The sequence below is a fragment of the Trichomonas vaginalis genome, chromosome I (assembly GCF_026262505.1).
Source record: "Trichomonas vaginalis G3 chromosome I, whole genome shotgun sequence".
Classification (NCBI taxonomy): domain Eukaryota; phylum Parabasalia; order Trichomonadida; family Trichomonadidae; genus Trichomonas; species Trichomonas vaginalis.
The window spans coordinates 23,378,057-23,392,782 of NC_067203.1; the positions used below are offsets into that span (position 1 = coordinate 23,378,057).

Genomic DNA, 14,726 nt, shown 5'->3' on the forward strand with positions numbered 1-14,726 from the left:
TTAATTTCTTTTAAAAATAGTGACAACATGACATTTTGACAACAACACGAGAGGAAGGCAATAATGAATTATTTTTGAAGAACTGAAGGTGCTACCATGTGTCATGTTGACGACATGACATTGTGTCAACAACACGAGAGGAAGGCAATAATGAATTATTTTTGAAGAACTGAAGGTGCTACCATGTTACCGGGTGCTACCAGGTCAATTAATTTCTTTTAAAAATAGTGACAACATGACATTTTGACAACAACACGAGAGGAAGGCAATAATGAATTATTTTTGAAGAACTGAAGGTGCTACCATGTTGTCATGTTGACGACATGACATTGTGTCAACAACACGAGAGGAAGGCAATAATGAATTATTTTTGAAGAACTGAAGGTGCTACCATGTTACCGGGTGCTACCAGGTCAATTAATTTCTTTTAAAAATAGTGACAACATGACATTTTGACAACAACACGAGAGGAAGGCAATAATGAATTATTTTTGAAGAACTGAAGGTGCTACCATGTTGTCATGTTGACGACATGACATTGTGTCAACAACACGAGAGGAAGGCAATAATGAATTATTTTTGAAGAACTGAAGGTGCTACCATGTTACCGGGTGCTACCAGGTCAATTAATTTCTTTTAAAAATAGTGACAACATGACATTTTGACAACAACACGAGAGGAAGGCAATAATGAATTATTTTTGAAGAACTGAAGGTGCTACCATGTTGTCATGTTGACGACATGACATTGTGTCAACAACACGAGAGGAAGGCAATAATGAATTATTTTTGAAGAACTGAAGGTGCTACCATGTTACCGGGTGCTACCAGGTCAATTAATTTCTTTTAAAAATAGTGACAACATGACATTTTGACAACAACACGAGAGGAAGGCAATAATGAATTATTTTTGAAGAACTGAAGGTGCTACCATGTTGTCATGTTGACGACATGACATTGTGTCAACAACACGAGAGGAAGGCAATAATGAATTATTTTTGAAGAACTGAAGGTGCTACCATGTTACCGGGTGCTACCAGGTCAATTAATTTCTTTTAAAAATAGTGACAACATGACATTTTGACAACAACATAGGAAATTTGATACAGCCCAAAAATAAAGTTAGTTTTAAAATTATTTTTATTTTTTTATTCCTATATAAATGACGGCAACAAACAACAACAGCAACTATATCGTTTCTGATGAAAAAGTTATTGATTCATTAGTTGAGGAATTAGTTGTGGCAGAAACTAAAACCCTCAACGAAAGAATTGGTGAAAACATGATTGATTTACACAACTACCTCAAACATGATGGAGGAAGAGGAAGGAAAACTGGTATGGCTTTATTAGTAAATAAAATTCCAAATTTAACGATTATAGATGTTGATATCAATAAATCGTACAATGATGAACTTAAAGAAACGGTTAGAAAAGACATTTTATCAAAACTTTCGGATAAAGATGTTATCGTTAAAACCGCTTCTGGAGGTCTTCACATTTATTGCAACACTAATTTCTTCTATGCAGTTTCGAACAGAATGATTAAATGCTATTCCTGCAATGATTATGATATTGATATCATGACTTCTATTGATGATTCAAAGCGTTCTTTAGTAGTTATGGCTGATTCAAGAGTTCGCAAGAATGCAACAGAATCAATCAATACATACTCATTCATTCGTGGAAGTTATGATTCAACATTAACCAGAACAGTGAATGATATATTAAATGATTTGAATATTAAGGTAAAAGTTGAACAGAACGAAGAAATAAAGACTATCATGAATGAAAACAAAGATGTAAACATTGACGATAAACTTGCCCAGAGCATAGTTGATGGCATCTGTGATTTTGAAGTACATAATGACGGTGGAAACAGGAATTTAGAAAAAGAAATAACATTATTCACACTGTTTCAAGCAATTAATTCGTTACCTAATCATTTAATTAATGAAGCATACGATAACGTTTATAACTTCTGCAGTTTAACAGAAAATGCAAAAAGTAATTTTGATAAAGCACGTAATAGATATGCACATTTAATGACTTCTCCATTTGTTTTGGTGAAGATTCTAAAACTATATCAAAAGGAATATTATGATGAATACGTTTTACCTTTATTACGTAAGCCAAAAATAACATTTGATATAAAACTTGATGACTCGTTTTTGATAACAGATATTAGACGCAAGGCTGAAAATTATCAGTATAAAAACAGTTCTGAAGTAATTGAGGATTTATCACGTGTAATCCGTTTTGTAGATTGTGGAAATAAATACTTCATTCAGAAAGATTACAACATACACGATAAAATGAATCAAATATCATTCGTTCTTCAATCAAACATGAAAGAGTCACTTAAAATGATTAAATTATTTAAAGAAGAAGGTAAAACAATAACAGCATGGGATGTACTACTAAATCAATTGTCTTCATTAACCGTTAAGGGTGTTTGCTTTAAATCTGATTCTCCAGATGTTTTCTCAACGTTTCAGGGTTATAAATACAACGTTCTCGAAAAACCAGATTACTCAAAAATTGAGATGTTTATGAATTTCATTAAAGAAGCCATTTGTGATAATAACGATGAAGTGTATAAATACCTTCTCGGCTGGATTGCATCAATGATTCAACATCCTGGAATCAAGAATGAAACAGCAATTATTTTGAAAGGACTTCAGGGAACAGGTAAAAACAGATTCACAGACATTATTTCTGAACTTCTCGCTGGTTATTCATGCAAAAACATTACTGAAATAGGTGAGCTAACGGGTAATTTCAATTCAGTAGTTGAAAATAAAATGTTTCTTGTACTTAATGAACTCAAGAATGTAGGTGAAGACAGACTCGCAAACTTCAACGCTTTGAAATCAATTATAACGGATAATGAGATTAGAATTAATGAAAAGAATCAACCCAGAAGAACTGCCCAGAACGTTGCAAACTTCATTTTCGTAACTAATAACGTCTACCCTGTCAAAATTGAAGTTGGAGACAGAAGATATGTGGTTTTAAGGGTTAATGGTAAATTCAAGGGTCAATTTGATTACTTCAAGAATTTAATGGATTCATGCACAAAGGAATTTTATGATAATTTACTGACGTATTTTATGCAATATGACCTTTCATCATTTAATGTACGAATCATACCGATGACTGAAGCCAAACAAGATTTAATTGAATTATCAACAAATCCTTTAGATGTATGGATAAATACACATTATGATGAATTGTGTGCAGGTATGACGTGTGAAAATGCTCTATTCTGCAAACCATCAGACATGAAAGACAAGAATTTCCAAATGAGCATTAAGGATAAATGTGATAGGAAACATAGAAGAATAGATGGTAAACAAACATGGTGTTATGTTTTGAAAGAAGAAATGAAAGGATTATATAAACAGGTTGAACCAAACGATAATGAGGATTCATTTACTGATGATGAAATACCTGTAAATGAAGCTTTATAAAGTATGATTCGAATTCATTATTGCCTTCCTCTCGTGTTGTTGACACAATGTCATGTCGTCAACATGACAACATGGTAGCACCTTCAGTTCTTCAAAAATAATTCATTATTGCCTTTCTCTCGTGTTGTTGTCAAAATGTCATGTTGTCACTATTTTTAAAAGAAATTAATTGACCTGGTAGCACCCGGTAACATGGTAGCACCTTCAGTTCTTCAAAAATAATTCATTATTGCCTTCCTCTCGTGTTGTTGACACAATGTCATGTCGTCAACATGACAACATGGTAGCACCTTCAGTTCTTCAAAAATAATTCATTATTGCCTTCCTCTCGTGTTGTTGTCAAAATGTCATGTTGTCACTATTTTTAAAAGAAATTAATTGACCTGGTAGCACCCGGTAACATGGTAGCACCTTCAGTTCTTCAAAAATAATTCATTATTGCCTTCCTCTCGTGTTGTTGACACAATGTCATGTCGTCAACATGACAACATGGTAGCACCCGGTAACATGGTAGTAGTGAAATAAAATTTTGTTATCAGTTATTTTGCCATCATTTTATTAAGTTCATCTTTAGTTAATAATTTGAATGGATTCGCTAATGTTCCACCTTGAGTCACAACACTTGCCCCAGCTAATTGTGAAGAACCTGGGATAAGTACTCCACGAAATGATTTCATTGGTATCATTAATTTAGAAATAGTTGGCTTAATTAATTTTGTCATTTATGATAAAAATAAAAATTTAAATTATACCGTTCACTCTTTTGGAGCTCAGGACTTTCAGTCCGTTCTAAAGTTTGTTTCACAAACATTGAGCGTTCATTGAACTCTATACCATGCATAAACTGTCATGTAAGGTGGCATGTATTCTTTACTTTGTCCTGTTGTTTGTGTATATCCTGAAACGAAATGTGTATGGTTTCCTTCTCCCTGAGTGTCACTCCAGTAACAATTTATAGCAAACTTAACGTCGTCTTTAACATCATATCCTTTACCTTTTGTCATTCCTGACCAATCCCAATATCTATGCTTATGCCAACCTGCTTGAGATGTGCTTAAATCTATGTAGTGACTGTGTGCAGGTAAATTTTCACCTGAAATCGTTTTACTTCCACCTGTTTCCTTTGAAGAGTTTGCACAATACAAAAATTTGTCGACTATTTGTTCCCATGCACCAACACCAAACATTGCTTGAGGACCTCTTGCATCCATAGATGTATAAATAGAACCTACTGGGTTCATTAAATCAAACATATGAGATATTATAGGATTGTCTCTTTTGAACTTAAGATATAATGCAACTATTTCAGGTTTTTTTTGGTTTGTGTCAGAATATTTTTTATAATATAATCTTATGTTTTCAGGGTAGGTAAAATCTTGACTATAATATTTATTTCTGTCATCTGTATAATAATATACTATTCTCGTTTTTTCTATTGCATTATATCTTTTATATCTATAATAATCTAAATATAATGTTAGCTTTTGTTCATCTACATGTGGTGTTCTGTCGTCATCTCCATAGTCATAATAATATGGTGCTGGAGCTGGGTTAGGCAATGTCATATCTGCCATTTCATAAACTCTTAAATATTTCTTTTGTTCGTCTCCATATAAGTTTAAGTAACAGTTGTTATCTAATGGAACTTTAACTTGTGTACCATTATTCTTTTTATAGCTTACATATATTTCATTGTTATTTTTCGGAATGAGTTTACACCGTGTACCATTTTTTAAGGACTGTACAAACTGCCATCTAAAATATTTATTTTCTTCATTGACAGAAAAGTCACCAACAATAGTTTCAATATTTTTTGTTGTTCCTATCAAACTTTGGTATATTTCGTTAACATATTCCTTATCTGCCTTCTTCTCTAACTCATCGCTAACATAAGTTTTGTCGGCTTTCTTATCATATAAATCTTGAGCAGTGAATTTAACATTATTTTCACTACTCATGACATAAACATTTTTACAGCTAATTTTTTTATTCGTTGTTATGTTTTCATTCGATGTTAAACCTTGTGGAAAGTTAGGAGGTTTATAATATAATGCATCCCCATCAGTTCCCTCGACCGTTCCTTCAATATTTTCTATAGAAACAGTTGAGAAGAAGTTATGTGTATGTTCTTTATCCGCTTTCTTCATTAACTCATCATTAACATAAGTTTTATCCGCTTTAAGGTCTAAACATCCTGAAACCCATCCTTTATCAGCTTTAACTTTAAAAGTCTCCAATGTCCATTCATGATACCATTCAACCTTTTCTTTAATTTCATTATCTTTTTCATCCACATAAACCAAATTTGCCTTCTTATTTAACTCACTATCCACATATTCCTTATCTACTTTCTTCATTATGTCATTTAGGAAACCTTTTATGAATTCCTCATTTAAATTAAATCTTCCAATCTTCAAAACTTTAGGAAATGCATTTAATGCGTAATATCTTTGTTCTTCTGGTGGAATTGATGTTATATCATCCGTTATCCCTTTAATTTTTGAATTCATAAATAAAATTTCTTTTATATTTGATATCACTGCACCACCTTTGCAAACGAATTCGAAACGCTCATTTTTCAATACTATCTCCAAATCTCCATATTTCAACCTTTGTGTTTGTTCTGCCGTCTTTGAATTATATGCATATATGGCGTATGTAATGGTCTGAAGGACTTGGGCGCTTTGTGCCTTAAGTTGCTGTTGTTTAATCATTTATTACGATTTAAAAATAAATATTTAATCCGTTATCTCATCAGCTATTTTCTCTATTTGAAATTGCCATAATATTTCATTCATAAATTCTAAATCACAATCAAATAGGTCAGTTATTCTAAATTTAATATTTGATAAATCTTTTGAATGAAGAATAAATGAATTCCCGGATAATTGAAACGGATATGATAAAGAAAATGTGTTTAAGTTGATGGATAAAATGTTTTGTATTGATGGGTAAGAGTTAGGGTCTAATGTTTGATGTGAAAATCTCATTGGGGTATTAACTTTATCACATTTGATTAAAATGAAATTGGAACCAGTGTCAGAATACAAAACATCCCCAACATCTTTTTCAAAATTTAATATCCCCAACAATGAACGAAGATGAGGAGTACAAAATTTAATTTTCAGCGGGAATTTAATAAGGTTATTTATTTCATCAAGTTCAAAAAGTTTATCGGGTTTTGATTTAAAATTTTCTTCATACCATACGATAAATGATTCATTTAAATAACTTAAAATCATGTTAATATCCCATTTCGCTATCACATTATTTATATACATATCATACGTTTTTTCATGGTCATCTTTAATAAATGATATATAATCTGAATGGTCTAAAAGAATGGGATTAAATTTACCACTCACAGAAACGAGAGTAACATTATAAATTCCGCTAACTGTTAAATTTAATTCACAGCTATTATTCGAAATAATATTGATAATTGACATTTTTATTACGATTAAAAATATGGTAAAGCGTTATTTTCCAGTGATAAATAAAACTAGAATAAGATTACCTCAAGAATTCATAAATTCAACGAATAAGAAATTCATTCATGTTATAAATTTTAGTGTTTTCAGAAAATATGAGTCAATGTCATATTCATCAACAGGTTATATTTCACTTCATTCAAATTTAGTTCAATCAAACCCATATAATGACCATTTCATAAGATTTTCAGATGGTATTAAAAATGCAATTGATAGATTAAAATATGAACAGATTGACAATATCGAATTTTTGGAATTTTGGTTTAAATATCCCGATGGAAAAAAGATTGAAGTTAAAGATAAAGCTGATACTATAACAAAAACAATTACAATGACCGATCCGGATAGTGGGGAACAAAAAGAAATAAAACAAACGATAGAAACTGGTGAAAGGTCAATTATTATTGATTATGATTCAAAGGATTATTATTCAATAATGTTAATGCTTGAATATTAAATAGCCTTAACAAAGAATTTTTCAAGTGATATTTTATATTCATCAACTATTTTATTATAAATATCATTATATGTTAAATGAAGTTCTGTTGTTGTTCCATTCTTTGATATCTTAATTGTGCTAATATCCTTTATAGGATTTATTTTTGCAACTGTTCCGCAGCATGAAACCTCATCATCTATGAAAAATTGAATCTTAACGTCTGAATCTTGAACATCACAAAGAATGGCGATAATGTGAATTAATGATTCATAAGGTAAAATAATTAAACCGGATTGGTCAATTAAATTTATTATTGAATCATAATTATTAATTATTATATCACGGTAAATTTTCATTAATTCAGAATTAATGTCTATTTTATATGGGTTCTCGATGTTTGATGAAAGAGGTGGGGGGTATGTTGGATAAGTGGGAATTTCAACAGGTTCTTTACCAGGTTCAGATAAAACGATTGGGTCTCCATTCTCATGGTTTTCTTCATTCCCCTCATTCTTCGGTAAGTCACGAGTTAATAAATTTGGTTGAGCTGCTGACCTTGTTAATTCAGGGCTAACATTAACTTTAACATTTTGAATAATTCGTGATTTATCATCATTTACGTTATAACCAACCGTAATCTCTGCTTTTGCGTTAGTGTTCTTTTGACTAGTGAAACGTCTTCTCATTTATATTCGAATAAAAAAAATATATTTAAACTTTTATTTTGCTGGAACTTTTGAATCTATAGGGTGTCCAAAGGTGTGTTTAGCACAAACCTGAATACTGCGAATAGAAATAAACAAGTTACATATATATAAAGTTTATTTAAATATAATCACCATTGGATTCAATCACGCGGTCGCAGCGATCGATCCAGGCTTGAAAGACACGCTTTAAATCATCATGAGAAAATTGCTCAAATTGCTCTCTTACAAAATTTTCAAGATCATCTGGACTCGCGAATTCGCGTCCTTCAGCTCTCTTTTTTAGCGTGCCGAATAAATAAAAGTCAGAGGGTGCAATATCAGGTGAATAAATTGGGTTTGGAACAACTTTGACATTGTTTTCCACCAAGTAATTCATTACCTTATGACTTTTGTGAACTCTTGAATTATCACAATGAATTGCAAACTTTTGTTTTTGTTGTTTGGATTTCTCAAACTCATCAGAATTGATAATTTGAGTAAGAACATTGTCAATTAGGTACTGAGCATTCATCGTATTAGGTTTTTGAAGAATATCAATTGCGATGATGCCATTCACGCCCCAAAAAACCGACAACATCATCATTGGTGTGTCAATTTTTTTCTTCGGGAATGTTTGTGGATTTTCATCCTTCGCGATCCACATGATTTTGGCTTCTGTTGCATATTGAAACCAAAACTCGTCCCCTGTTACTAAAAAGCGAAACTTCTTGGATTGATACGCACCCAATATAGAGAGGAGCTCTTTCGAAGATTGGACTCTAGATTTTTTTTGAACTGAATTAAGGTTGTGCGGAACCCAACGTGTATACGCTAGTTTGTAGTTCAAATAATTGTGCAGATAATAACTGACTGTTGTACGTGGTATCTTTGTCATCTCCTCTATCCTTCTGAGTGATGCTCTTGGGTCTTCATCTAGCGCTTGAAGAATTGCTTTGATTTTTCTTTGATCCGGCGATTTTTTGTCAATTTTTATGATGGGCGCCTTTTTGTTCATGAAGTGATACATCCTAACATGATACGTTACAGTGGAATAGCTAGGAGCATCCATACCGAAGCATTTTACCAATGTCTCGTAGATTTTTTTACAGTCTTTGCATTTTTTTGCAAGAGCGAGGATGTTTTCTTTATGATTCATTAAAAAAATGAAAAAAATCCCGCCAAAATTTCCCGCGAAACCGCCTCTTGTCTCAAAATTCATTTTATATCCCGGCATGGCGCCAAAATACAACATACTCATCATATACATATATTCATATTTTTTTATTATATATTTATAATCAGCATATATCTCCTTTAATAGTCTCATATAGAGCGCTGTGCTAAATGCACCTTTGGACACCCTATATTATTCCCTGTATTTGTTCATGAAGTTGATTTTTAGCTGTTTCATCGAAATTAATAGACCGAATATATTCATTAATTGCATTCTTATAATCATCTGATTTCTCAAATTTTCTTTTATCTGATTCCTTAACTAAATCATAAGTTAAACCTCGTTGCTGATATAATGGTTTCTTAATTAAATCTTTGAATGCTTGAGATAAAGCACCTGATGCAATTCTTGCTACTATAATTGGTTGAAATTGCTGTTTAAGTTCATCTTTAACATTTGCGAAAACTGGATCAAATAAAGCAACTTTAAAGAATTTCTTAGCTGAAATTTCGGGTCTAATATTTGCATATTGACCATCAAACTGGTTAGAATATCGTGGTAATCCATCCGGTCCCTCTTCAATAGCATTTAATTCCTCATTGAAATAAGAATATGGATTATGACGGTATGAATTAATTGGACCATTTTCACCTTCTCCAATGTATTGTTTAACAGCTTTTCCATTTTCATCAAATTGCATAGGATAACGTTCATTATATGCTTTACGTTTAGGATAATCAGATATAGTTAATTTGTAACCATTTATGACTTTAATATTACCTTGACCATCAGTAACGAAAACTTCATTTATACCATCAGGTTTTCCATTTGGACCCGTAATGTCTGCTTCGTGTGCTTCCCAATTTGGACCATGACGTTTGGCATATGCTTGAGCTTCTGGTAATGTTAAAACGTTTCTCATTTGTTTAACATCTTTTTGAAGACCAGCAACAATATGAACTAATTCTTTCATTCCATCAGGAACTTTCATAGTTCTATTATATGCACCCCTTTTGTTTGTCCCTTGTTTTAATGGAACCTGTAGAAGATTTGCTATTTCTGTCATGTTTAATTATAAATAAAAAATAAAAATTAATTATAAAAAGTTAATCAAATTTAACACTTCCTTTATTTAAATCAACTATTATTTTTCCATGTTCACCTAATTGCTGATATTGTGTGTAAAGTTCATTAATGCTCATTGGTAAATTCACTTGATAAAGCATAACGTTCAACTGTTGACGACTAAACCACTGAAAATGAAAAGTGTTGATAGATTTGATTTAATGTTTGTGCTTAATGCTTTGAAATATTGAACAGCCATAAAGAATGAACACTGAATGTGTCGACATTGAGTTAATAACTGATTAAAATATGATTTCTCATTTGTTATTAGTTTTGATTTCACTGCATCATCTAGAAAAATGAGTGAATGCAAAAATTCTTTATCAAATTTGAAATAGAAAGTGTTTCAAATAATTCATCCCGTTGTTTATCAATAATTTTATCCTCTAATCCTTGCTTCTTGATTGTATTATATAATTCTTTATACATTAAAAAGTTTTTTAAATAATCTTCTGCTTCTTCTTGTGATAAATAAATAATTGGAATTTTGATTAAATGCTTTAAAGATTCAAATGTATCATCTGAAGGTGAACCTGAACGGTTGATATAAATTAACACATGTGAATGGGGGAAGTGTTAGCAATAATGATAATTTGTTTTAATATCGTTAATGTTTTACCTTTATTCTGTTTACCAATTGCTGCAGTGATTGAATTTAAGTAACATTCAGAATATGGAATTTTCATTAATTTTTCCTTAGATAGAGCATTTCTATTATCACTCAATGCTTCATTAATCATATCATCTACGTATGTATTATATACTCCTGCTAATTCTTCATAAGGGGTGGATGAATTTAAATCCATTTAATCAAAAATAAATTTATAATTTTAAACATTTCTATTCATCAATATTTCATCATATGAACTTCTATACTGTGGTGGTGTACCTGTTGGATGATATTTCAAACCTTCATCCGGTGTCCATGTCCAATATGTAGTCCTAGTAAACCAAACCTGAGGAGGATTTGTCACCTTTGAACAGTAAGTGTCATTTTCACCCTGAATGATTGGATAAGCTTTCACTTGTACTGTAACTTGTGAGTTGAAAGTTTCTAATCCATCAAAGAATATACCCGCTCCATCACGTTGAACTGGAATAGTGCATAAGAATGAAGTTTGGTCTTTCCATGTTCTAGCTAATGGGACGCCATCATCATTCAGCGGTCTAGTTAATGAGTCCTCGTATTCTTCCGTGCATTCATTCACTCCATCTAAATCAGAAGCTTGAAGCATACGTGTAAAGAATATGTCACCCACCGTGGTCATCGCTTGATCGGGGAAGTTTCTGGAATCTATAGTGACCTGAAGACCTCGAAGCATTGGATTTTCTAAAACCGTTCTTTGCATTGCATTCTTCGGAAATGTTAACACAACATCTGTAACATTATGAAGAGCATATGAGAAATCTGAGCTAATACCTTCAGGAGTTATGCAACCTCCATTTAGTGAACGAACGTCAATATGTTGAGCTGGAATCATGAATGGATCTTCCTTACTAAATAAACGTGGTATTGCTTTAACTGATTCTTCAATTAAACCATATCCTGGTGTAATACATTTATCCTCTAAAACTTCCATCTTTGTGCATGAAATAATAACACTATCAACTGTTGCGTCAGCAGATGTAGCAGCTAAGCTTGTAATTAATTTGGTAGGAAGTCCGATTTGTTGGAATTTGCGATCATATTTATAAACATGATTCATAATCTTTTCATAATTTTCATCAGTTATCTTTTCATAAACGTAATTTTGTAAATCAGCAACTCTTAACGGGTCAACCTGACAAAATACTAAAGTATCCCTGAAAACATAATATTTAAGAATGATATCACCAAATGATTTAGGATAATCATCGAACGCCTGAAATGCTAACAAATCATTTACCGGAATAATCATATCAAAAGTGACATTAACTTCTTCATTTGCTCTCTTGAAAACTTCTGAAGGGTCAATATATTTACCACATACTGAGTTATCATATTTTTGAACATTATTATATAACGAATGAACAAACTTTTTAACTTTCCTTTCTGATTTTGGTTTATATGTTGCAAATGCGAAGATTCACGGGCGCAATCCATCTGAAGATAACCGGCATCACCTCTTTCGGTTTCTACTTCTAATTGTTTAAAGCTTTGATTTGATGATTTGTAGCCAACGAATAAACGCATGCATTTAAAAGCGGCATCACATGTGAAAGCTTTATTTGAAACTAGAGTTGCTTTAACTTTGCGTTTAATATATGTGTCACCTAATTGGTTCACATCATGAGCCGGATTTGTAATTCTTAAATGAGTTTGTTTATCATCAAAATATGGAGCATCAGAGTCATAGCATGAACTTTCAAGTTCTCTATAATATCTTCTACCATCATTCTTTGCAAATATTTCATTTATCTTTTCGAATGAATGAAACACATTTCCATTAATTGGTTTAGTTTTTGGCACTAAATAGTTAGTCGTCATTTATTAATAAATAAAAAATCAAAATTAAAAGATGAAAATGAATTTTTAATTTTAATGAAATAATCAACTATGGCTGCAGGTATATTTAAGAAACTGTGGGATAGAGTAAAAAGAGGGGCGAGTAAAGTTTGGGAAACATTGAAGAAGGGAGCAAATTGGATATTTAAGAATAAAGAAGCAATTAGTGACGTTGCTGAATCAATAACGCCAAAAGCTGCCCCAATAAGAGAAATTTTAAATAAAGGAGAAAAAGTTTATCAAAGACTACAACCGATACTAAGATAAAAATAATATTTATTTATTTTTCCACTATCTACCCCCTATTTTATTAAGTATTCCTTCAGCTATTCCACCAATTGCGTTACCTGCTTGTGCTCCCATCGCCGGATTACCTGCTTTAGTACCTAATACTCCACCTATGATAGTTCCTGCCGTTTTCGCTACTGGTGCCAAAAAGTTTGCAACGGGTTTAATAATCTTTTTATAAACCCAACCCGCAGCTTTCTTAATTCCATCCCATAATTTTTTAAAGAATCCTGCCGCCATTTCTGATTTAATATTAATTAAAAAATATATTTCATCACTTATATTCTAATTTTTATTTAATGATAAATGAAACCGATTTTAAAAATAAATGAAACAGAGGTGGATGAAATAAGTGAAAGTGAAAATGTTCAACAAAAAATAAACGTTGTTAAACCAATTACTGAAATAAAAATTTTTTCATCTGTTGAAGAATTTAATGACTATTATGCTAATAATAAAAAATTATTTGAAGAATTGACAACATGTAAATTGAATAAAATGTTTAAAGTTGATGGATTCAAAATTTCAAAAATAAAAGGAGTGGTTAGTTTGAAATCTATTCCTCAATCAAGAATCACCTCATTAATGAAAATTGATGATTTAACAAAAAGAATAGAAGAGATTGAAGAAAGAATGAATCAAATAATTGATTTCATAAATTCAAATAATCATTAGCTTCTAATTTTTTTACCGTTTATGAGGTCTTTGATTATGACTCCGTTGATTCCATTCAGGATTTAAACAATGTTTAATTAATCGCGGAATATCTGACATCATCTATATATATATAGCTTCTTTTATAAAAGATGAAATATATTTCATTATGTATGGGCTGAGTGTAAATGTCTTACAATTTTGAAAATTTTTTAAATCTTGATTTATTCAAAAACGTAAGAATAAAAACCGTAAGAATCATACATTTTTTACTTCATATGTTAAAAAAAATGATACAAAATCGTTCAATATTGTATGAATTCTTACGTTTACAAAAAAAGTCACACAACCCGCTCTCATATACTACTTTTTTGCTGCAAATACAATTTGTTGCAATAACACTTCTATCAATTTTTACAATCTCCTTGAAATTGAAGAAATGAATCCATTTGATTTTTTTTATTTCTCAATTCAATATAAAGAGATATTAAATTGCGATGATTTTCCAAAAGTTACAGAAGTAATCACAGGTTTAATCTCAGCTTCAAATATTAATGCTATTATGCGAATTTGCCAAAAAATTTTGGATAAAATTACATTTTATAAATGTAATTATTGCCATATTACCTCAATATGGAATTTTATCACAAATGCAGCAATAATTCTTCCTGATGAAGATTTATTAATCAAATTATTAAAATTCATAGAAAAAACAGAAAAAGCAACAGATGAATTATTCGAACCGGAGAATGATTTGGGTTTCTATGAATATTTAAATTCGATTTTCTCAGATATTACATCTGCGAGAAATAAGCAATTTCTCTTGGAATTTCTAAATACCCATGAAGATGACTTCACTTATGATCAAACATTGTGAGGTCATTTTTGATCAACAAATTAATTGAAATTCCGA

At 31.2% G+C, this 14,726-nt stretch overlaps 7 protein-coding genes across 7 annotated transcripts, besides 6 other annotated features; 3 read left to right on the forward strand and 4 right to left on the reverse strand.

Moving 5' to 3' along the window:
- Positions 1 to 4,733: part of a mobile genetic element that runs on past the window's edge.
- On the forward strand, positions 1,162 to 2,026 carry TVAGG3_1037030 (Prim-pol domain family; the record flags this gene model as incomplete). The annotated part of the gene is made up of 1 exon (XM_051255348.1): positions 1,162 to 2,026. A coding segment is annotated over one exon (865 nt), but the record flags the coding sequence as incomplete, so codon positions are not given.
- TVAGG3_1037040 (uncharacterized protein) lies at positions 2,365 to 3,471 on the forward strand (the record flags this gene model as incomplete). Its single annotated transcript, XM_051255349.1, has 1 exon — positions 2,365 to 3,471. The coding sequence occupies one exon, from the start codon at positions 2,365 to 2,367 to the stop codon at positions 3,469 to 3,471; it is 1,107 nt and encodes a 368-aa protein (XP_051080923.1).
- A 300-nt stretch (positions 4,734 to 5,033) lies between the features above and the next one.
- Positions 5,034 to 5,981, reverse strand: TVAGG3_1037050 (phage tail repeat-like family; the record flags this gene model as incomplete). The annotated part of the gene is made up of 1 exon (XM_051255350.1): positions 5,034 to 5,981. A coding segment is annotated over one exon (948 nt), but the record flags the coding sequence as incomplete, so codon positions are not given.
- Positions 5,982 to 7,415: 1,434 nt separating this feature from the next.
- Positions 7,416 to 8,087, reverse strand: TVAGG3_1037060 (uncharacterized protein; the record flags this gene model as incomplete). The annotated part of the gene is made up of 1 exon (XM_051255351.1): positions 7,416 to 8,087. The coding sequence occupies one exon, from the start codon at positions 8,085 to 8,087 to the stop codon at positions 7,416 to 7,418; it is 672 nt and encodes a 223-aa protein (XP_051080925.1).
- A 59-nt stretch (positions 8,088 to 8,146) lies between these two features.
- Positions 8,147 to 8,174: a terminal%2Cinverted (terminal inverted repeat of Mariner transposon ID:TVAGG3_1037070).
- Positions 8,147 to 9,451: a mobile genetic element.
- On the reverse strand, positions 8,227 to 9,354 carry TVAGG3_1037080 (Mariner transposase; the record flags this gene model as incomplete). The annotated part of the gene is made up of 1 exon (XM_051255352.1): positions 8,227 to 9,354. The coding sequence occupies one exon, from the start codon at positions 9,352 to 9,354 to the stop codon at positions 8,227 to 8,229; it is 1,128 nt and encodes a 375-aa protein (XP_051080926.1).
- Positions 9,425 to 9,451: a terminal%2Cinverted (terminal inverted repeat of Mariner transposon ID:TVAGG3_1037070).
- Positions 9,452 to 10,424: 973 nt separating this feature from the next.
- Positions 10,425 to 11,066: a mobile genetic element.
- Positions 11,067 to 12,363: 1,297 nt separating this feature from the next.
- On the reverse strand, positions 12,364 to 12,853 carry TVAGG3_1037100 (uncharacterized protein; the record flags this gene model as incomplete). The annotated part of the gene is made up of 1 exon (XM_051255353.1): positions 12,364 to 12,853. A coding segment is annotated over one exon (490 nt), but the record flags the coding sequence as incomplete, so codon positions are not given.
- A 69-nt stretch (positions 12,854 to 12,922) lies between these two features.
- On the forward strand, positions 12,923 to 13,138 carry TVAGG3_1037110 (uncharacterized protein; the record flags this gene model as incomplete). Its single annotated transcript, XM_001328409.1, has 1 exon — positions 12,923 to 13,138. One exon carries the CDS (start codon positions 12,923 to 12,925, stop codon positions 13,136 to 13,138), a length of 216 nt encoding a protein of 71 aa, XP_001328444.1.
- A 1,042-nt stretch (positions 13,139 to 14,180) lies between these two features.
- Positions 14,181 to 14,726: part of a mobile genetic element that runs on past the window's edge.